Source organism: Scyliorhinus canicula, chromosome 11 (genome assembly GCF_902713615.1).
Source record: "Scyliorhinus canicula chromosome 11, sScyCan1.1, whole genome shotgun sequence".
Taxonomy (NCBI): domain Eukaryota; kingdom Metazoa; phylum Chordata; class Chondrichthyes; order Carcharhiniformes; family Scyliorhinidae; genus Scyliorhinus; species Scyliorhinus canicula.
Window position 1 is genome coordinate 30709851 of NC_052156.1, and position 22296 is coordinate 30732146.

Sequence of the window (22296 nt, forward strand, 5' to 3'; positions counted from 1 at the left end):
TCAGCAAGGCTCCTTCGATACCACTGAGAAAAAAAAGCACAACAGAGGCATCGAAACACGACCACCTGCAAGTTCCAAGTCACACACCATCCTGACTTGGAATTATATTGCCTTTCCTTCACTGTCTCGGGGTTAAAATCCTGGAATGTCCTAAACAACACTGTGGATGTACTTATACACATCAAGGACTGCAGCAGTTCAGGAAAACAGCCCCCCCCCCCCACCCCCACCTTGTTGAGAACGATATGGAATGCGCAATAAATGCTCATGGTCCATGAGTAAATGCAGTTTTCAGATTTTCCTTGAAATGTTAATCCACGGCATATAAAAACACACAATTGGCTCAGTGTAATTTGATTTTAATGTCATGCTTTGAAAGCAGTGTACTTAATATCTGAGGCAAAATCTCCATACTGTCACTGAGAAAGGGTTTCTCCATCAAGTTGTCATTTGACCATTCAATACTTGACTCAAGCTCTGACAGCTCCCAAAGCATCTCATCCTGTATGAACCTTGTTGCTCTTCTCCGCTTTGTCAAAGGTTTCAGATTAAATTCTTTAAAACCAGTACTTGGCGTAAATATGTAAGCTGTTGATTTGACACTGATGAGTGAATATATCAGCAGAATCAGGAAAAGAAGGAAGAGAAGACAAATGGCAATGCTTCCAAAGTATACATCACTACAGTGGTATTCCTTATGGGAATGGCAACTTGAAAATTCACTTCCTCGTAGTTCTGTCACAGACTTCATTCTAATAGAAGTAGGAGTGAAACAGGTGGCATTGAAAGGAAGCGCTGTTGGAAGGTCCTGTAGCCACTGTTTAAGGTATGCAATATGGCAGTCGCAGTTCCAGATGTTGTTGTGGAGGCTAATAGCCTGCAGGTTCTGCAATTTGTCAAAGGCACCTGGAAAAATTGTAGTCAGTGAGTTATTGTGCAGATAAAGCTCAGTTGCAGTTTCTGGAATGAGTGGTAATTCCTGTAACCCTCTGAAGCTGCAGTTAACACTCATACCCTGGGAATCAGGTTTACATGTGCAGGATTTTGGGCATGATTCACCATCGGAAGACCTCAGGAGAAAGAGCATGGCTATACCTGGGGAAACCAGCATCCTAAAAATAAATAAAAGGAAAAGAACAAGATCAGGAAACAATATTTATATTGTATAATATGTAAAGCTTTCTTTATATGTATGCGTAGCTAGGACAAACTTTTTACATGACATAGCAAAAATACGGGAGCTCTTCAGAATGACCTTCCAATCTCAGTAGAAGGCGGCTTCTATGCTTTGCAATTTATTATCTGTTGTCCCTGCCACAGTAGTGAAATGACTCTTACCAAAGTCACAAATTACACCCTATGTGTCTGTGACAAAGATAGATTATCCTGCTGAACCTGTATGTAGCTTTTGACATGGTTTACCATTCCATCCTCTTCCAATGTCTCGCCACTTTGCCCATCTCTATAGAAATGCATATTGCTTGATTCCATTCTTATCAATCGTATTATAGTCAGAGAATCATTTGCAATGCTTCTTTTTCCCTTTCCGACATGATTTCCTCTTGTGTCCCCCAAGGATCTAATCTTTGCTCTCTCCCATTTCTCATCTGTCGCCTGCCCCTTGGCAACATTATCCAAAAGCTCAACTTCAAGTTTAGTATGTATGCTCTGTCACCGTTACCTCTCTTGACCTCTCCGCTGTTTTGTTATGCTCTTGATGTAGCATAAGCTGCTTCCTTGATGTGTACTCTGACAAAGGAAGGTTCAGACTTGGAGATAGCTTTAACACATTTATTAAACTGTTAACAATTCTCCTACTTGGATTCGACTCTCCTGTTAATCCTGCTATTGCTACTCAGACTGACGAACCAGTCTGCTACAATCCACGTGGTGGGTGTGATGTGTTCCAAATCAAAACTGTGTGCACACCGAGTGTCTCCACTGGAAAGAGAGAGATCATGTGTGCTGTGTCCTTTATATATGGGTTGGTGTAATGCCCCCCTGTGGTAGTGTCACCTCTGTGTGTATCTTGAATGCCCATTGGTTGTGTCCTATCTTACTGACCTATTGGTTGAATGTCTGTGTGTCATGTCTCTGGTGCTCCCTCTAGTGTCTATCTAGTCTATGTGTATTTACATTAACCCCTTGTGTATTTATAGTGATGCATATCACCACATCCGCCATCTCTAAATTGTGAAACTACTTGTCCGACATCCAGTTTTGGATGGGCAGAAATTTCTCCTATCAACTATTGGGAAGATCATCATTAGGCCTTAACCTCTGATGGAGTGGGATTTGAGTCCGATTCACACTCTGGTCGGAGGTGCTTACTTGGAAATCTAGATAGTCCTATCTTGCTTGACCTTTCAATTTGGGCCAGGTGAGCTCTGTGCAGGAGTCAGGCCTGGCTGGGGCAGAGAGGGGAGTTGGGTCTAGCCAGATTGGGGTGCGGGGGTGCAGGGAGAGCTGAGCCTGTACCAGGGGAAGTGGAATGATGGGGGAGGGAGTCAAGGGGGTGGTGTGAGGTAGCAGAGTGGGCCTTTGAGAAGGAAGCCAGTCATGAGTTGTGCCTGAGTGGGTGGGGGGATCAGGAGTCAAACCTTAGGGGAAGATATCAGGAGTGGGGCCTGGCCTGGGAGGGTTCCAGCCACAGATGGGGTGGGGGGAGGAGGAAGAGTCTCATGGGGGGAGTAATCCCTGGGGGGTGGAGTCCTGAGCGGGAGTGTATCTTCTGTGGCATACAGTCAGGTGAGGGGAATCCTTTGGAGGTGTGTGATGGGAGTCCTCTGGGGGTTCCAGAGATGTGACAGACATCCTGATGTGTATGTGCGGAGGGACTGCTGATGTGGTCTGTACAATTGTTACCCAGAAGCTAGAACTGGTTCTCCAGCGAATCTTTGGGGATTCCTCCAGTTACACTGCCCTGGAGCTCAGACATTATGGCCATTGCCTTTGGTCCCCGCTAACAATTCTGTCCTCTAGTCCCGACTCTATTCACCATCTTGGCAATAGTCTGATGCTGAATCAGGCTGATCGTAACCTTGATGTCATATTTGACCCAAAGGTGAACTTCCAACTACTTATCTGTACCATCACCAAGTCTAACATCTCCATTACATCACTCAACCCTGCTCATGTCTCAGCTCAGTATCTGCTGAAACCTTGAAATTCATGCCAATGTTATTTTTAGTCTTGGTTATTTCAACATAATCCTGACCAGTCTTCCACATCCTATCCCCCATAAACTTCAGGCCATCCAAAACTCTGCTGCCCATGTCCTAACCCACACTTGTTTGCCCGTTATTCTTATGCGTGCTGACCTTTTTGGCTCCCAGTTGAGCAAATAGGCTGGTTTAGCTCACTCAGCTAAATCGCTGGCTTTTAAAGCAGACCAAGCAGGCCAGCAGCACGGTTCGATTCCCGTACCAGCCTCCCAGGACAGGCACCGGAATGTGGCGACTAGGGGCTTTTCACAGTAACTTCATTGAAGCCTACTTGTGACAATAAGCGATTTTCTTTTTTTTTTCAAATGTCTCAAATTTAAAATTCACCTTTTTTTTGTGAAAGAGCTAATGGTCATGTCAAGAAGGCAATGATGCTAATGATGATTCTGAACAGATGATCAAGAGTAGATTGCCCAGAATCCATGTATTTTAAAAAAATTTAGTGTACCCAATACATTTATTCCAATTAAGGGGCAAGTTGGCATGGCCAATCCACCTATCCTGCACATCTTTGGGTTGTGGGGGCGAAAGCCACGCACACACGGGGAGAATGTGCAAACTACACACGGACTGTGACCCAGAGCCGGGAGCGAACCTGGGACCTCGGCGCCGTGAGGCTACAGGGTTAACCCACTGCATCACCGTGCTGCCCTGGAACCCATGTATTTAAGGTGAGATCTTTGTACATGGTTCTTAATGTATAATTTCAAGAAAAATTATATATCAACTATCTCAAGTCATTTGAGTATAAGAATAATCTCATCAAGACATGGTGGCAGTGTTAGAGACTGAAGTTTAAGAAAATGGCCACTGATTGGAGGAGACCTTGGAACAACTCAACTTTTCATTAAAGAAGGACAAAGCCAAAATGTGCCTTGGAAGGGGACAGTGCACCAAGTACAATGCCAACAGCCTTTCCAACACACAAGGAAAACGATGGGGGCTGTTAAGGAGACAGCTTGAAAGGCACTAAATGGCATTGGGCTTTCAAGAAGAGGTACAAGAACACCAAAGCTGTACCCTTCTTATATCTAATTGGGGCCACTACTGATGATGTACTGGTGCGACAGAAGTTCAGGGCCAGGATTACACAGGCCTGCCACGGTGTGTCTCCCACCAACACGCTGCGGGCTATTTAAATTGTCATTTGCTTCGGGGGGGGGGGACCGTAATATCCCGCAGAGTGGGAGGGACTAAAATCCTGCCCAGGAGATCTTAGCGTTCGGTGTGGAGGTTATGAGGGCCTTTGATACTTACTTCAACCTTGAAAAATCCAGTCATTGTGGGAACAAGAAGAGCCAGAAGCTGGGTAAATTCATTGATTTTAAAAATTCAATTAAGAGATGCGGGCTAGGACAGCATTCAGTCCCCATCCCTAATTGCCCTTGAGGAAGGGAACAAAAGCAGTAAAATTGAGGAAATATGACTGAACTGTTTTTTTATTTTATGGCGAGCTGCCGCCTTGAACCTATGTGGAGTAGGTACACCCGCAGTGCTGTTAGGGAGGGAGTTCCAGGATTTTGGTCCAGTGACAGAAGGAACAACAAAATATTTCCAACTCTGGATGGTGGATGGCTTGGAGGGGAACTTCCAGGTGGTGGGGTTTCCATTTATTAATGATTTCTATCAACTGGCGACCAATTGCGACCACAGAGCTTTAAAACATGAATTAATTAGTGACCACATTGGAGTCAGCATTTCTCGATTATGTGCTCTTGGACCTTCTGCAAACCAAATAGGATTTAATCATAGAATCATAGAATTTACAGTGTAGAAGGAGGCCATTTGGCCCATCGAGTCTGCACCGGCCCTTACAAACAGCACCCTACTGAAGCCCACGTATCTACCCTATCCCCGTCACCCAGTAATCCCCACTTAACATTTTTTGGACACTAAGGGCAATTTAGCATGTCCAATCCACCTAACCTGCACATCTTTGGACCGCGTGAGGAAACCGGAGCACCCGGAGGAAACCCACACAGACACAGGGAGAATGTGCAGACTCCGCACAGACAGTGACCCAGCTGGGAATCGAACCTGGGACCCTGGAGCTGTGAAGCAACTGTGCTAACCACTGTGGTACCGTGCTGCCCAAATGTTAGAGAAGGCCGAACAGTTTGCAAGGCAAACAAGCTTAATCGAGATGTGCTTCAGGGAGATGTTGATGCTTAGCAGTTATTGATCCGATGTGCGGGCCCAAAGTCGGGAGCCACACCCACCAAAAAGCCTGCAAGAAAATCCGGCCCAATCTGCTGAGGTGGGGGAGGGAGAACACTGGCACCTATTTTAAAACGTTCCAAATTCGGCGCCAAAAAAGAATACCCAGCAGGGGGAGCTGAATGCTGCCTCTGTGCCAAGACCAGGGGCTGGATTCTCTGCAGCCTCGCGCCAAAATCAGGTTTGGCGCGGGGGCGGAGAATCTAAATTTCACGCTGTAATCGGGCCCGGCGGCGGTTCGGCTATTGTCTGGGACCCGAGAATCGGCATGTTCGTGGAGAACTCTGTGCGGCTGGGGGGCCATTGTCAGAGGCCCGCCCAGCAATCCTCCGCTCCCGACCAGCCGAGTTCCCAACGGCGTGGCTCTAACCACCTATCGCCGTTTGGGGAGCTCACGTGGCGGCTGCGGATTCAGTCCACAGCCACCCTGGTGGGCGGCGGGGAGTTCGGACACCGGGGGAGGTGGGCCTTTCCGGCAGCTGGGGGACAGATTGGGTGGTCGGATCTTCAAGCGCTCGGCCTATTGGGGGGGGCCTACATTCTTCTTCTGCCTCCGCGGTCCGAGTCCGCCATGGCGCATGCGCGGATTCAAAACCAGAAGTGTGCGAACCCGTATCCGCAGCTAAAGCTGCGTGAATTGCTCTGGGTCCCTGCTAGCCCCCTGCAGGTCAGTGAATCGGCTCATCTTTCTCACTGGAATCTTTTTTTAATATAAATTTAGGGTACCCAATTCATTTTTTCCAATTAAGGGGCAATTTAGCACGGCCAATCCACCTAGCCTGCACATCATTTTGGGTTGTGGGGCGAAACCCACGCAAACATGGGGAGAATGTGCAAACTCCACACGGACAGTGACCCAGAGCCGGGATCGAATCTGGGACCTCGGTGCCGTGAGGCTGCGGTGCTGCCACTGCGCCACCGTGCTGCCCACTCCCAAGAAATCTTGAGAGTGAAACGCCAGAGTTTTTCTGCCGGCATGGGAACGTAGTCCCTTTTTGGGAGAATCCAGCCCCTGACATTTTAAATTATTCTGCAGATCTAAAGCACAATTCAAGGGAAGAGAATGAGGACAAACCTCCGATCATTCTGTCATACAACAAATTTGAAATGAAGACATTGTCGATGAAGATTTCTTGGGGGAAATAAAAGATCCCAATGAACAGTTCTGGCCTGTAGAGCTTTGATGTGGAATTCTACAGAACAGAATTTAAACTGGACACAGGGGGTGGGATTCTCCGACCCCCCCCGGCAGGTCGGAGAATCGCCGGGGGGGCGGAGTAAATCCCACCCGGCCGCCCCGCGATATTCTCTGGCCTCCCAAAAATCTTGTCGTGAATCGCGCCGTGCACCTTGGAGAATGTCGAGGACTGGCGTGACGCAACGGGCCCCGGGGCCGCCCCAATTCTCCGGGCCGGATGGGCTGAAGTAAATCAAACCACCTATTTAACGGTGTCAACCAGTTGTGCTGGTTGATGCCGGCCAGCACGGAGGTAGGGGTGGGCATGGGGCGGCCGCCAGAGAAGTGACAGCACGGCCGCAGGTGGTAGGGGGGTTCGCAGGAACCGTTGGAGTGAGCGTGCCCGGGGGGCGGCTGGAAGGGAGGGAGTGGCTGGGGGTGAAGGGATATGGGGGAAGGGGGGATCTGAGGGAAGGGTGGATATTTGAGGAAGGGGGAAAGGGGGGCAGGCAGTGGGGGGCCTCACTTGGTGCTGCGTGGCGGGCGTATATTTTGCCGGGTCACCGGGGGGGGGGGGGGGCGTCTTTTGTGCAGTGACACCTCGTGGCGTCACTGACGGCGCGCGTGTCCGTGATGGGTGATGCCGTCGCGAATGGCATCACGCCGCTACTAGCCCATTCCAGGCCGGAGAATTCGTGACGTTTCGGGGGGCCTGATGCCAGATTGATTCACGCCGTTTTTGCCGCCAGTTTCAGGCCATTGTGCCGATTCATGGAGAATCCCGCCCAGGGTCTGGAAGTGTAGTTTTATTGGACAAATTGGACTGACTTAATAATGTTTAGATCCAGCCATCAAAAATAAAGTTACAGGGGCTAGGAGGCACATATCTCAAAGTCAAGGGCCAGATTACTACAACTCAAACATAAAGAAAAATAGATTAATGAAATACTTCATGAACTAAGAAACAACTTTCTCTGCTCAGCATGGCAGCTGGTTCAAAACTTGCTCAAAAGAGCCAATGAGGTAACACAATATGACAATGGATTAGTATTTAGGAATGAATTTCCTAGGCTGTTCTGAAGACTGGGAAAGCTCAAAGGTGAATATCACATGGCTGCACTCCCGGATGCCAAACCTGCCTGCTTACTTATCCCCTGGAGTGTACCTCACTCACTGATTGGAAACATTACAAAATAAATTGACAGGATGCTGCATCAAAGAGCAAAGAACAAAGAAAAGTACAGCACAGGAACAGCCCCTTCGGCCCTCCAAGCCTGCGTCAACCATGCTGCCCATCTAAACTAAAATCTTCTACACTTCCGGGGTCCGTATCCCTCTATTCATGTATTTGTCAAGATGCCCCTTAAACGTCACTATCGTCCCTGCTTCCAACAGTTCTTCCGGCACTGAGTTCCAGGCACCCACTACCCTCTGTGTAAAAAACTTATCTCGTACATCTCCTCTAACCTTGCATCTTGCACCTTAAATCTATGCTCCCCAGTAATTGACCCCTCTATCCTTGGAAAAACGTCTCTGACTATCCACTCTGTCTTTGTCCCTCATAATTTTGTAGACCTCTATCAGGTCGCACCTCAACCTCCTTTGTTCCAGTGAGAAAAAACAGAGTTTATTCAACCTCTCCTCATAGCTAATGCCCTCCATACCAGGCAACATCCTGGTAAATCTCTTCTGCACCCTCTCTAAAGTCTCCACATCCTTCTGGTAGTGTGGCGACCAGAATTGAACACTATACTCCAAGTGTGGCCTAACCAAGGTTCTATACAGCTGCAACATGGCTTGCCAATTTTTATACTCAATGCTCCGACCAATGAAGGCAAGCATGCCGTATGCCATCTTGACTACATTCTCCACCTGTGTTGCCCCTTTCAGTGACATCAAAGGGTGATCACTCCGGTTACACTGCTTAAATATGGTGCTCCACTCCAGTGATAAGTCGAATGGTGAAATCAGGCTCTGTGTTGACCTGACACAGCTAAATAAAGTCGATCAAAGAGAGATACACCCATTGTCCTTTGTTGATGACAGTCTGGCAAAGTTGTATTCTTTTAACAAAACTGGATGAGGTGAGCAGTTTTTGACGGATTTCTCTTGACCAAGTATCAAGGTAGTTTTTTTTTAAGGTTTAGAGGACCCAATTCATTTTTTTTCCCAATTAAGGGGCAATTTAGCGTGGCCAATCCACCTACCCTGCACATCTTTGGGTTGCGGGGGTGGAACCCACACAAGTACGGGAAGAATGTGGAAACTCCACACGGACAGTGACCCAGGGCCGGGATCGAACCTGGGACCTCGCTGCCGTTCTAACCACTGCGCCACTGTGCTGCCCTAAGAATCAAGGTAGTTGACCACATTTGTCAATCCATAGCATCCCTACAGCGCAGAAGGAGGCCATTCAGCCAATCGCGTTTGCACCGGCCGCCTGAAAGAGGCCCACTCCCCCACCCTATCCCTATGTATTGATCATGGTCAATCCACCAAACCTAACATCGTTGGGATGTAGGAGGGAACCGAAGCACCCGTAGGAATCTCATGCAGACACGGGGAGAATGTACAAACTCCACACAGACAGTGATCCAAGGCTGGAATCGATGTAGGATCCCCGGTGCTGTGAGGAAGCAGTGCTAACCACTCTGTTACCGTACCAACCCCTAGGTTGCTTTTGTTTCAATCAACATCCCTTTGGCATATTCTCTGCAGCAGAAATCTTTCAGTCAAACTTCTTTTTTTTCCAGAAAATATTTTATTGAGGCATGTATAATTTTAACATTTTAAACAACAACGAGATCCAACACACACAAAAACCCAGCAATAAAATACCCAACTCCCCCTAGCCCTAAACACTAACTACCCATACATTAGATTCCCTGCTCTTATTTGTCACTTCCATGCCTCCCCTCTCTTCCCTCATCCCCACCTGCTGACGGTCAATTCTTCTTGAAGAAGTCAATGAACGGCTGCCACCGCCATCTCTCTCTCTCGCCCTCGTGCTCCCCCCCCAACCTGGGCTGCCGAATATTCCGACACTCCAAATATTGCCACCTCTGGACACGGAGTCACACTCCCTCTAGGACCTCTGACATGACATCCGAAAATCCCTTCCAAATTCCTCTCAGCCTCGGACACGCCCAGAACATGAGCACATGATTTGCAGGCCCTCCCCCATACCGCTCACACCTGTCCTCCATCTCCTCAAAAACCCTGCTCATCCGGGCCACAGCCATATGAGCACTGTGGACCCCCTGGAATTAGATCAGGCTAAGCCTGTCACAAGCCGAGGATGCATTGACCCTCCTCAGGGCCTACTCCCATACCCTGACTTCCAATTCCCCTCCCAGCTATTCCTCCCACTTCCTCTTCACCTCCCCAAATGGAACCCCTTCCCACTCTATCAGTTCCTTATATATTTCCGAGACTCTCCCCTCCCCCACCCCTGTTTAGACATCACCATATCCTGCAGCCCCCTTAGTGGGAGGCGAGGGAAGCCCGGCACCTGCCTCTGGATAAAATCCCGCATTTGCAAGTACCGGAACCCATCTCCCCCTGGCAACTCAAACTCCCCCTCTAGCTCCTCCAGGCTCGGGAAATCCTCCTCAATGAAGAGATTCCCAAATCTCTCAATCCCTGCCTGCTGCTACCTCCTGAAGCCCTCATCCAGCCCCCCCGGAGCAACCCGATGATTGGCACAGACCAGTGACCACACCAACACCCCCTCCTGTCTCATGTGCTGCCTCCATTGCCCCCACACTCTCAGGGCTGCCACTATCACTGGGTTTGTGGAGTACCGAGCCGGCGAGAACGGCAGAGGTGCCTTTAACAAAGCCTTCAAACTCGTGCCCTTGCAAGATGCCGCTTCCACTTGCTCCCACACTGACCCCTCCTACCCATTTCCTAACCATCGATATATTAGCCGCCCAGTAGTAAATAATAAAGTTCGTAATAATGTGGATGGGTTATTGGACCTGACCATTACTAATGTGCAAGCAGCAATATTAACCATCAAAATAAACTCATTATGGATTTTTAAAAAAATTAATAAAGTTCGGCTGGGCCTAGCCCCCCTTCCCGCGCCCCCGCTCGAGAAGGACCTTCTTCACTCTCGGGGCTTTCCCGGCCCATATAAAACCCGAGATCGCTGCATTCATCTTCCTTATAAATACCTTAGGGATGAAGATTGAAACACGAACGGCAAGCTCGGGAGGACTGTCATTTTCACAGTCTGTACCCTCCCTGCCAATGACAGCGGGGCATGTCCCACCTACAGAAGTCCCCTTTCATTTGCTCGATCAACCTGCCCAAATTTTAATTTATGAAGCTGACCCCAGTCCCTTGGCACTTGAATCCCCAGGTACCTAAAACTCCCTCACACCACTTTGAAAGGCATCTCCATCAGTCTCCTCTCCTGCCCCCTTGCCTGGATTGCAAAAACCTCACTCTTACCCATATTCAGTTTGTAATCTGAGAACCGGCCAAATTCCTCCAGTATCCCCATAATTCCTGCAATCCCCCCCAATGGGTCTGTTATATAAAGGAGCAAATTGTCCACATAGCGTGAAATTCTATGCTCCACCCCCGCTCTCACTATCTCCCGCCAAATGTTCGATGCTCTCAGTGCCATTGCCAAAGGCTCTATGGCCAGTGCAAACAGTAATGGGGAGAGTGGACACCCCTGCCTCGTCAGAATAAAATATTCTGATAAAACCCGGTTTGTCCTTACATTTGCCACCAGTGCCTGATACAGCAACCGGACCCAATCTACAAATCCCTCCCCAAATCCAAACCTTCCCAGCACATCCCACAAATACTTCCACTCCACCCTTCAAAGGCCTTTTCTGCATCCATGGCCGCCACCACCTCGACCTCGCACCCCTGAACAGACATCATTATTACATTAAGTAGCCGCATAATGTTGGACGTCAGGTGTTGTCCCTTCACAAATCCGATCTATTAAACCTGGAACACAATCCTCTGTACGTCTCGTCAAGGTCTTGCCAGCAACTTCGCATCCACATTTAGCAGGGAGATTGGCCTATACGACCCACAGCTCTCCGGATCCTTATCCCACTTCAAAATAAGGGAAATTGATGCCTGCGATAAAGTTGGGGGGAGCACTCCTAGCTCCTTTGACACATTAAAAGCCTTTACCAGAAGCGGCCCCATCAGCCTGGAAAACATTTTGTGTAACTCATTGGGCATCACGTAAGCACAGTGGTTAGCACTATAGCTTAACAGTGCCAGGATCCCAGGTTCGATTCCTGCTTGGGTCACTATCTGTGCGGGGTCTGCACGTTCCCCCTGTGTCTGCGTGGGTTTCCTCCGGGTGCTATGGTTTTCTCCCACAGTACAAAAATGTGCAGGTTAGGTGGATTGCCATACTAAATTGCCCTTAGGTTAGATGGGGTTACAGGGTTATAGGGAGAGGGTGGAGCTGTGGGCTTGGGTAGGGTGCTCTTTCCGAGAGCTGGTGCAGACTCGATGGGCCGAATGGCCTCCTTCAGCACTGTAAATTCTATGATATCTATGAACTCAACTGGGTATCCATCTGGTCCCAGGGCTTTGCCCGAATGCATTGCCCCCAATATGTCTATAACCACCCAAATCCAAATCCTCCACCAACTCCTCATCTATCCTTGGAAACTCCAGCCCCCCCAGTAATCGCTTCATCCCTCCCTGCCGGCTGGAGGTTCGATTTATACAATTTCCCGAAACACATCATTCACCCCCACAGGATCCAGAACCAACTTAACCATGCATCCCTCACTTTCCCAATCTCTCTCGCTGCCTCCTGTTTCCTCAGCTGGTACGCCAGCATCCTGCTGGCTTTTCCCCCACATTCATACACCACCCCCTTTACCCTCCTCAGCTGTCCCTCCACCTTACCTGTGGACAGGAGCCCAAATTCCAGCTACAGTCTCTGACGCTCCCTCAGAAGCCCGTCATCCGGAGACTCCGCATACCTCCTGTCCACCTGTAAAATTTCGCCTACCAATCTGTCCAACTCCGCCCGCTCAGCCTTCTCCTTATGGGCCCAAATTGAGATGAATTCCCCCCTAATAACCGCCTTGAGTGCCTCCCAAACCACCCCCGCCAAAACCTCACCCGTGTCATTGATCCTTATCTATCCCAAATGGCCACCCTCACCCGCCTCCTCCTCCGCTAACGGCCCCACATCCAACCTCTATTGCTGGGGGCTGGGCCTTTTCTTTGCTGACTTGCAAGTTCACCCAGTGCAGGGTGTGGTCTGACACCAATATTGCTGAATATTCAGCATCTACCATCTCAGCCAGCAGCGTGTTATCCATAACAGAAAAGTCTATCCGGGAATGCGCGTTATGCACATGGGAGGAGAACGAAAACTCCATATTCTTCGTCCTCCTAAATGTCCATGGATCGACCCCCCCCATCCCCCCCCCCCCCCATCCCCCCTCTCCCCCCCCCATGCGCTCCATGAACCCTGGAGCTCCTTCGCCATAGCTGATATCTTCCCAGACCTAGAACACGACCGGTTCAACCTTGTCTCCAGGACCATATTGAAATCTGCCGCCAGAATCAGTCGATGTGAATCTAGGTCCGGGATCTTCCCCAGTATGCGTCATACAAACTCAGCATCATCCCAGTTCGGGGCATATATATTTACCAATATCATGGCCATTCCCTCCAGCTTCCCACTAACCATAATATATTTACACCCCCGGGTCCGCTTCTACATTTCCCACCTCGAATGCCACCCACTTATTAACCAAGATCGCCACCACCCTTGTTTGGCCCCGAGTGGAACACCTGTCCAACCCATCCCTTCCTTAACCTAATCTGATCCCCCACCTTCAAATGTGTCTCCTGAAACATGGCCACGTCCGCCTTCAAATGTGTGAACACTTGGGCCCTTTTGACTGGCCCATTCATTCCGCAAATGTTCCACGTGATCAGCCTGGTCGGGGGGCACCCCACACCCCCTCCCTGCCAATCAACCATAACCTCTCCTAGGCTAGTTTTCAGCCCCTGCCCCGCACCTCCCCTGGCCTGCCCTTGGGCAACAACCGTCATCAACCCTCCTCTTACTCCACTTTGAAAGTCCCCTCCACGTTAGCAGTAAAATCCCCCCCCCCCCCCCCCACTCCCACTCCCCCCCCATCCCCCACCATGATCTTCAGCTCACCCCCCCACTTTGCTCCATGAACTAGCCTGCCCAGCTAGCCTGGTAGCCCCCGCCCTTGGCGCCTCGCATCCTACCCCCCACCGATTCCCCCTCCCCCCGTGCTTAGTGCAGACAGTCAAAACAAAGGCAAGAAGTAAAAACAAACAAACAATGGGGCAGCACAGTAGCATGGTGGTTAGCATCAATGCTTCACAGCTCCAGGGTCCCAGGTTCGATTCCCGGCTGGGTCACTGTCTGTGTGGAGTCTGCACGTCCTCCCAGTGTGTGCGTGGGTTTCCTCCGGGTGCTCCGGTTTCCTCCCACAGTCCAAAGATGTGCGGGTTAGGTGGATTGGCCATGCTAAATTGCCCGTAGAGTAAGGTTAATGGGGGGATTGTTGGGATACAGGTTACGTGGGTTTAAGTAGGGTGATCATTGCTCGGCACAACATTGAGGGCCGAAGGGCCGTTCTGTGCTGTACTGTTCTATGTTCTATGTTCTAATCCCTCCCAAGGTCCAAACACAGAGACCCATCCCTCATCCCTTGACAAAGCACAAAGCACTCGAAACCGGCCTAACCCCAAACAGAACCGACAAACGGAAAAAACTAAAGAACCCCGAACAACAAAGACCCAAAGTTTTTCACAATACACTACATGCACTTCAGTTCTCCTCAATCAAAGTTCAAGGTCCTCCTTGTCCTGCCAGTCCATTCTCCTTCATGAAGAAGTCTTACAACACCAGGTTAAAGTCCAACAGGTTTGTTGGACTGCGCTCCGAAAGCTCGTGTTTGAAACAAACCTGTTGGACTTTAACCTGGTGTTGTAAGACTTCTTACTGTGCTCACCCCAGTCCAACGCCGGCATCTCCACATCATGGCTCCTTCATGAAGACTGCTGCCTCTTCTGCCAAGCCAAAGTACAGCTCACGGCCCCCATAGGTCACCCATAGGCGAGCCGGGTACAGTAGTCCAAACTTAACGCTTTCTTGTACAGGGCCAACTTGACCTTATTAAAGCTCGACCTCCACTTCGCGAGCTCTGCCTCCAGGTCCTGGTACACCCTAATCTCGATGCCTTCCCAAGTGCATCACCTCATCTGCCTGGCCCGCCCCATGATATGTTCCTTATCCAGGAACCGATGTAGTCGTGCCACCATCGCCTTCAGCGGCTCACCCCCCCTGGGGCTTACGCATCAGTGCCCTGTGGGCCCGATCCACCCCCAATGGCCGATCAAATGCACCTTCCCCAAGCAGCTTCTCCAGCACCTTCCCAACATTCACACCCGCATCTGTTCCTTCGATTCCCTCTGGCAAGCCCACGATCCGTTTGGCCGGGAAAGTCTAAATCTGTCACAACATTTCCTTCTGCTTGAGTTCCGTTATCTTTACCACCAGGCTAGATTAAAATCTTAACTAAGAAAAATTCTAAACCTCTTAAGAGCTTAATCATCAAGCTAAATAGCAATTGGATCTTAAGATACATAATCTTTTCTCCCAGGAGCTTCTAAACTAAACACAATTATTACAGAATGAAACATACACCCTATATGTATAACAGACTTGGATTTCTTGGAGCAATCCTCTAACAGAACCTAGAAATGTTAATGAGGCAATTTTCCACCTGCTCGTGCTGGTAGGATTTTCCATTCCCACCGATGGCGAACCCCCACAATACCGACGATGTCCTCTCACTCAGAGTAAATGAAACCTCACCAAAACAGTTTTCAAATCCCTCTCTTGTCTCACCCCTTCCTATTTCTATCATCTCTTCCTGCCGGCCAACCTTCTGCGATACCGGCATTCCTCTAATTCTGGCCTCTTGAGCACCTCCAATTTTAGTTGCTCCACCAATGCTGACAGTGCCTTCAGCTGCCAAAGCCATAATTCCCTCCCTCAAGCTCCCCACCTCTCTATCTCTCCTTCTCCATTCAGAGAGGCACTTTTAAAATCTACCTCCGCTGCTCTAATATCTCCTTAATTGGCTTGGTGGCAAGCATTGTTTTGTAGTGCCGTTTGTGCAGTACCACAGAATATTTTATTCCTTTAAAGATGCTCCACAAATACATGTTGTTTGTTAGTAGACGTTCATGTTAACCACATGGTACACAGGCCTATGATCAGTGTATTTTCAAAACATTTGAATGCAGCTCTTGACTCAGAGATTTTCTAATTTGGGAAATAAGATAGCTAGAAGTGACTTAATTTCATGCCAAAAGTAGTCAGTAGCTATCTATCGCTGCTGATATCTTGGGGGGGGTCACACATAAAAGTCAGGAAATTGGATTGCACAGCACCCATTTCCAGGCAAGATACAGGTGCTAAAGGGTCTACTAAATTGAGCATTATGCACGAGACCTGCACCAGGTATGCACCGGAAGCCCTAACATTGAGAGTGCCCTGAAATGCTCCACAGTGTCTGCCTTAAAAAGGAGCTAGATCTTGTGCCTGTGCAAATTAAGATCTTCATACTTATTTCCGGTCCATTTTCAACGCAGACAATTGTTTCAGGAGCACAATAGCCAAAGTTATCCTGGGAGGCTGCCAGCAAAAGGTTAATAAAAGATTTTTCCTAACCCTCCCTTTGTCTTGTTGTTTTTCTTAAAGTATGATAGTAGCCACAACTATCAAGTACACAACAGGGTAAAAATGCTATTTTGTTGTTCTCTTATCAGTTTTATGGCAACTCTGATACCCACTTTGGGTTTTGGAAATGCAATCTTGCACTGACTAACTGGCTTGCCATAGTCATCAGACTCTGCCTATGGAGACAGGCATCAGGTCAATAAAGACCTCTCACTCAGTACACACTAATGAAGGTCACTGTCCTTATAATTGTAATATGGGGCAGGATTTTACAGCTCTCCCGCCGTGTGATTTGCAGCGGCAGAGGTGACTCACCATTGGCTGTCAGCTGTATCTTCCTGTCCCGCTGATATCTACACCATTTTGTCTGGCCTACCTGTCCCACCACTGGGGGCTGCCTTCGGTAGGACCAGAAGATCCTGCTGGTGGGAAGAGTCAAAAAACCCCGTCCATAGACTCAGAGAGTGGCAAAGAAATAGAACTCTGAACCCTGGAAATGATTCAGGGAAGGCACTGAGTCCCCTTGAGCACAAGAAAAGGTTCAAAATCTGCAAAAGAAAAGCTGCTGGATGATGAGACCATCAATTCACGCAACACGTGGTTAGAAGTGAACAGTGGTTTTAATCGTCTTACAACAGAGCCTGCCTGTGACAAGATGAACTCCAGATGAACTGGCAGGCAGGCTCTCAGCATCAACCTTTATACTTCCGGCTAGGGGAGGAGCCATGGGTGGAGCCAAGGGTGGAGCCCAGTACAAGCTCCTCATGTCCCCCTATGGGTAGAGTGCGCAACTACACGTGATCTACTACAAGTACAGGCTCAACACATGTTGTACAATACAGTGTGGATTATTAGTGTTTATAATTCACCACACTGGAAAAGACAAAGGATATCAGACAAAGACTGTAAGGCTGCAAGTAAGACACAGCTCAGAAAGGCACACAGAAAAATACATATCTGCAAAAAAAGCTGCTGAAAGAAGGACAAGAAAAAAATCATGCACAGGCTGCGAGTGAAATTACTGGCTGCAGCGAAAAGGACAAAAAGAACAAAAACAAAGGCTACAAGAAAATGACTGAGTGAATAAAAATGGATGCAGTACATTTTCACCCCATCTCCAGTAAAGTTAGATGGTGATATATGGCAGGACTGGCAAAACTATGAGTTTGCAACAGACTTAGTTAACAAGTCTGAAGCGATACGAGTAGACATACTTAACACTGCTGGGAAAGGATTACCACAAAGTGTATACCACTCTAAATCTAACAGACAAACAAAGAAAAAAGACAACAGAGATTTTGAAAACCTTGAATGCACATTTTTAATCCCGAATGAAGGTTACACACGTATTCAACGCAGAATTCAGAGTGAAAATAAAACCATTGAGCCACACGTCATGGCAGTAATGCAGCATGTAGAATCATGTTCATTTGAACAGCTAAAAGATGATCTGATTAAAGATAGATTGGTCCGAGAAGTGGGATCATGTGGTGAGACCAAAACTACTGAAAGATGAGAAACTGATACTAAAGAAAGCAACAGATGTGTGGCGAAATGCAGAAGCTATGAAACCTCAGCCAGAGCATATGTATAGCAGAGAAGACCCGGCGATACATTATGCTGAGTGACAGTCCATGCCAAAAGAATGGAGAAATCGCAGACAAAAGGACAGGTTGCAGATAATGTGAGGACATTACGCACAGGAAAAGTACGATTGCTCAGCGTAGGGAGGGAGTGTTTTAACTGCAAGGAGCAAAATCGTTTCACCCACAAATGCTTGGCCAGAAAAAAGAAGCCAAGCTTATGAGGATTGCTACTGGAGAGGTTCAGTCAAACCTATAGGAGACAAATGGTTTTGTGACTGTTACCATGATGCTGCAGTGGGAGAGTGTCAAGTGAACAAGAAGTGTCATGCAACATAATGACCCTCACTGATCTGTGATGTGTAAAGTAGCTCAACATGGCGACCTGAAGCTGAAGCCCTCAAAAATAAGGTTGAAGATGTAAGTTGGCATTCAACTCATACCGAGAGGACAAATTAGTGTGACAACCCAATGGAATGGGAAGTGGCATCCTTTGAGCTCCAGATCATAGCTACCGTGGGCGGCATGGTAGCACAGTGGTTAACACAGTTGCTTCACAGCACCAGGGTCCCAGGTTCGATTCTCGACTTGGGTCATTGTCTGTGCGGAGTCTGCACGTTCTTCCCGTGTCTGTGTGGGTTTCCTCCGGGTGCTCCTGTTTCCTCCCACAGTCCAAAGATGTGCAGGTTAGGTGGATTGGCCATGCTAAATTGCCCTTAGGTTAGGCTGGGTTACTGGTTTACGGGGATAGGGTGGAGGTGCGGGCTTAAGTGGGGTTCTCTTTCCAAGAGCCGGTGCAGACTCAATGGGCAGAATGGCCTCCTTCTGCACTGTAAATGCTATGATTCCATGATTCTATGATAGAAGGGATGCAATGGCCGCTCACTCAGCTGGAACAAGTCTAAAGATTGCACTGGTTGCTTTGATGTGCCAACAGAGTGAAGGGCAGAAAGAGACCCCAGAGAGAGGGAGACTGTTTGGTCTAACACTCAGCCTCTGTACATGTATTGCACATAGGCCAGAATTTTATGTTGAGCATGCGGGTGCACTGCTGACCCAGAATCTCGTGAAATTGTGCTGGATGACCTCGGGCATGTGTCACCACGTATCTTTTTACGTGGCACATAGTCTTTTACAATTGGTAGATGGGCCTATTGGCCAGGCAACTTACATGTTTTCATTACAAATTCCATTTTGTGAATATAGTAAAGGGGATGGTTGTTTATATTTTGTTAATATAGTAAAGGGAATGGTTGTATCGTTTGCTGAGGATGTTTGGGCTTTGGAAAAGCAATTCTGTACTGACTAACTGGCTTGCTGTGGTCATGTGATTCTGCCACGAGGCAATCTGCCTCTGGCGGCTGACATCTTACAATCAGTCCACTAAAGACCTCTCACTGAGTACCCATTATTGAAGACAGCATCTTTATAATTGAAATACTTATAGCCAGCAAATGCATTTGTTGCTTCAATATATGACTGCAGAGTGGCTGCAATTAATTTGAACCTAATCTTCTGGATGAACAATGATAACACATGGCCTTCCTCATCTGTAACTCTTTTGCCATTGGACCAATCTAACCATGAATTGCTGATCCAGGCAGGGGTTGAAAACTAGAAATCTGTACAAAACAACAATAGCATTGAATGTGACATAATTTTTTTCGAATGGTAAGCTGACAAATAATTCTAGCACTTGGAAGATTGCAAAGACTCACCTCAAACCACAAGCCAGTCTTTAACAATGACATATGTTGTGTGGTGTACTGCCCTATTTTCCCTTCTTAACTCAAGGGAGACTAATTGCTGTTCCCACTCACCACCCCCACAAAGATCAGTGAACTCAGTACAAAATGGATTTACTGTGGGACTTCCCAGCTTTTTGATAGCTAGCTTCCTTGATAATCTTGCTGAGTCACTGAGAGAGCAGTCAGCAGTTCCTGGAAGCACAAAAGCGCAGATGTATTCAATTCACAGAAACTCGTAAACAATTAACCTTTCCTTTTTAAAACATTTAGAGTACCAATTCTTTTTTTTCAATTAAAGAATTCATTCCTTACTGCCCCTACATTAAGGGGCAATTTAGTGTGGCCAATTGACCTACCCTGCACATCTTTGGGTTGTGGGGCTGAAGCCCACGCAAGCACGGGGAGAATGTGCAAACTCCACACAAACAGTGAGCCAGAGCTGGGATCGAACCTGGGACCTCGGCGCCGTGAGGCAGCAATGTGCCACCGAGCTGCCCTACAATTTACCTTTCTCATAACTGATGTCTAAAACTATGAAAAGAAGATCATTTATTTCCTTTTCCTTCCCCTGTCTCCTAACTATTTGTCAACCATCAAAATGTGGTCCCAATTCAGTGCAATATTTAAATTTTTTACCCGGATTTCCTTACTGACAGTGAGCTGCTAGTATTAGAAATTTGCAAAGGGGTGCACATCTCTGCTGAAAAGATTTAGGTAAAGGTTAGCAAATGCTCTGTTCAGAGACCTACCAGAATAACCTCAAACTTTACTTCTCACTCGAGTTAGATTGGTAAATATCCACAGCGTACTATCAAGGTGGCGAATTGGGCTGACAAAGTGGGTGATGTAAGAGGTGAGGTTGAGATGGATAAACATATCAGTGAGCTGCCTGTTGCCTCTTATAATTCTCCGAATTGTTGGATACGAGGCCCAACTCCAAACATGGAGTGCTCCTTGGGCACAGGAATTGAACCCTGCCTCCCACACTCACCTGGCCACCCCTGAATTTCAAGGCTGCAATTTTCTCGCAGTTCAAGCTACTCATTCTTATTTCTCCTCAGTAATAAAGACATGTTCTCACGTCGCCAAGGACCTGGGTTTGATCCCGGCCCCGGGTCATTGTCTGTATGGGGTTTGCACATTCTCCCTGTGTCTGCATGGGTCTCACCCCCCACAACCCAAAAAGATGTGCAGGGTAGGTGGATTGGCCTGCTAAATTGCCCCTTAATTGGAAAAAAGAATTGGGTATTCTAAATTTAAAAAAAATAAAATAAAAATAAAGATATGCTGCAGGATTCTCCGCACGTCCCCATTGGCCAGTTGCGGGAATGGAGAATCCCGCTGCCGCTGTGCTGGAAAACAGGGCTGGTGGGACGGAGGATTCCGCCCATGACATTTCATAGCTTCGGTGGGTTATAATAACCACCTAATATCAGTCGAACTTCAAATGAAAGAGTCTAGCTTGATCTAAATTTGAACAATGCTAATCCATAAATGAGCATTCTCAAGTTTTCTCCAGGGTACACACATCAGACAGTTAAGTATACGACTCGAAACGTTAACTCTGCCTCTCTCACCCCACAGATGCTTCCAGACCTGCTGAGCTTTTCAAGCACTCTCCGTTTCAAATTTCCTGCATTCACAATATTTTGCTTTTACGTAAATTAATCCGCCTACCTTCGTATTTTAGATGATCCTGCAAAGTGATCGAATGATTTTTCTGCATGCTTCAGAAATAAGAGTGACATATCTCCCCAGTAGTTGGGACCTGGTTCCCAGTGAGAGGTTCAGGTCAGCCTGGAGTAGTAGATTTAATTAGTTGTCCTCAGTCATGTGTCTACATGACCAGCTCCAAGTAGCTAGGGCTTGCTTCGATCGGCAGTCGCGTGACAAATAATTTTTAATCACCAATATGATTAGGCAGCTGCAGTAATCTGACATGCGGTTGGGCTGCAGCTGTACCATGTGATGGAGGGGAAACCAAATGTTTTTAGAAGATAAGAGTCACTTGAGTACGAAGCTCAATTGCCGCCTCGCTTTAAGAAATAGCTTGAACTCCTTTTACATTGACTTGTCAGGGTTAACGTTTGAAAGCCAATATCTGTTTGTATTTATGTCATTGTTGGAAAAACAAAAAATATATATTTTTTAAAGTGCGCACAGTATGAAATGGCCAAACTGCTTGTTTGGTACACATGTAAAGTTGTGGAACAGATGTTTAAAAGAAACTAGAACAGGAGGCACAAGCTAATCCAACTTTGTTACAGGAATAGAAAGGCAGAGGATTCTTAGGTGAAAAGTAAGTGGCACGCTTCACGGAGAAACCAACTTTTAAAATCAAAGGGGGGGATTTTCCGGCTGTTCTCGCCAGTGGGATCTTCTAGTCTCACTGATGGCAAACTCCTGGTGCGAGTTTCCCAGCAGCGTGGGGGTGGATTTAATGGGAAATCCCATTGACAGTAGCTGGACCAGAAGATCCCGCCGCCAGCCAAAGGCAGGCCACCTCCCACCACCGGGGAGCGCTCACTCCCCTTTCTCCTCTCTCCCCCCCCCCCCCCCCCCCCCCCGCCCTCCCTCTCCAAGATGTGGAGATGCCGGCGTTGGACTGGGG

At 47.9% G+C, this 22296-nt stretch overlaps 1 protein-coding gene across 1 annotated transcript in view; it reads right to left on the reverse strand.

Moving 5' to 3' along the window:
* Positions 1–342: 342 nt before the first annotated feature.
* LOC119973642 (slit homolog 3 protein-like) overlaps positions 343–22296 on the reverse strand; it is a 47190-nt gene continuing 25236 nt past the window's right edge. The window contains exon 5 of the mRNA XM_038812022.1: positions 343–1112. Within this exon, the coding sequence (XP_038667950.1) occupies positions 344–1112 (769 nt within the window). The 3' untranslated portion in view covers position 343. The remainder of the gene's footprint in view (positions 1113–22296) is intronic.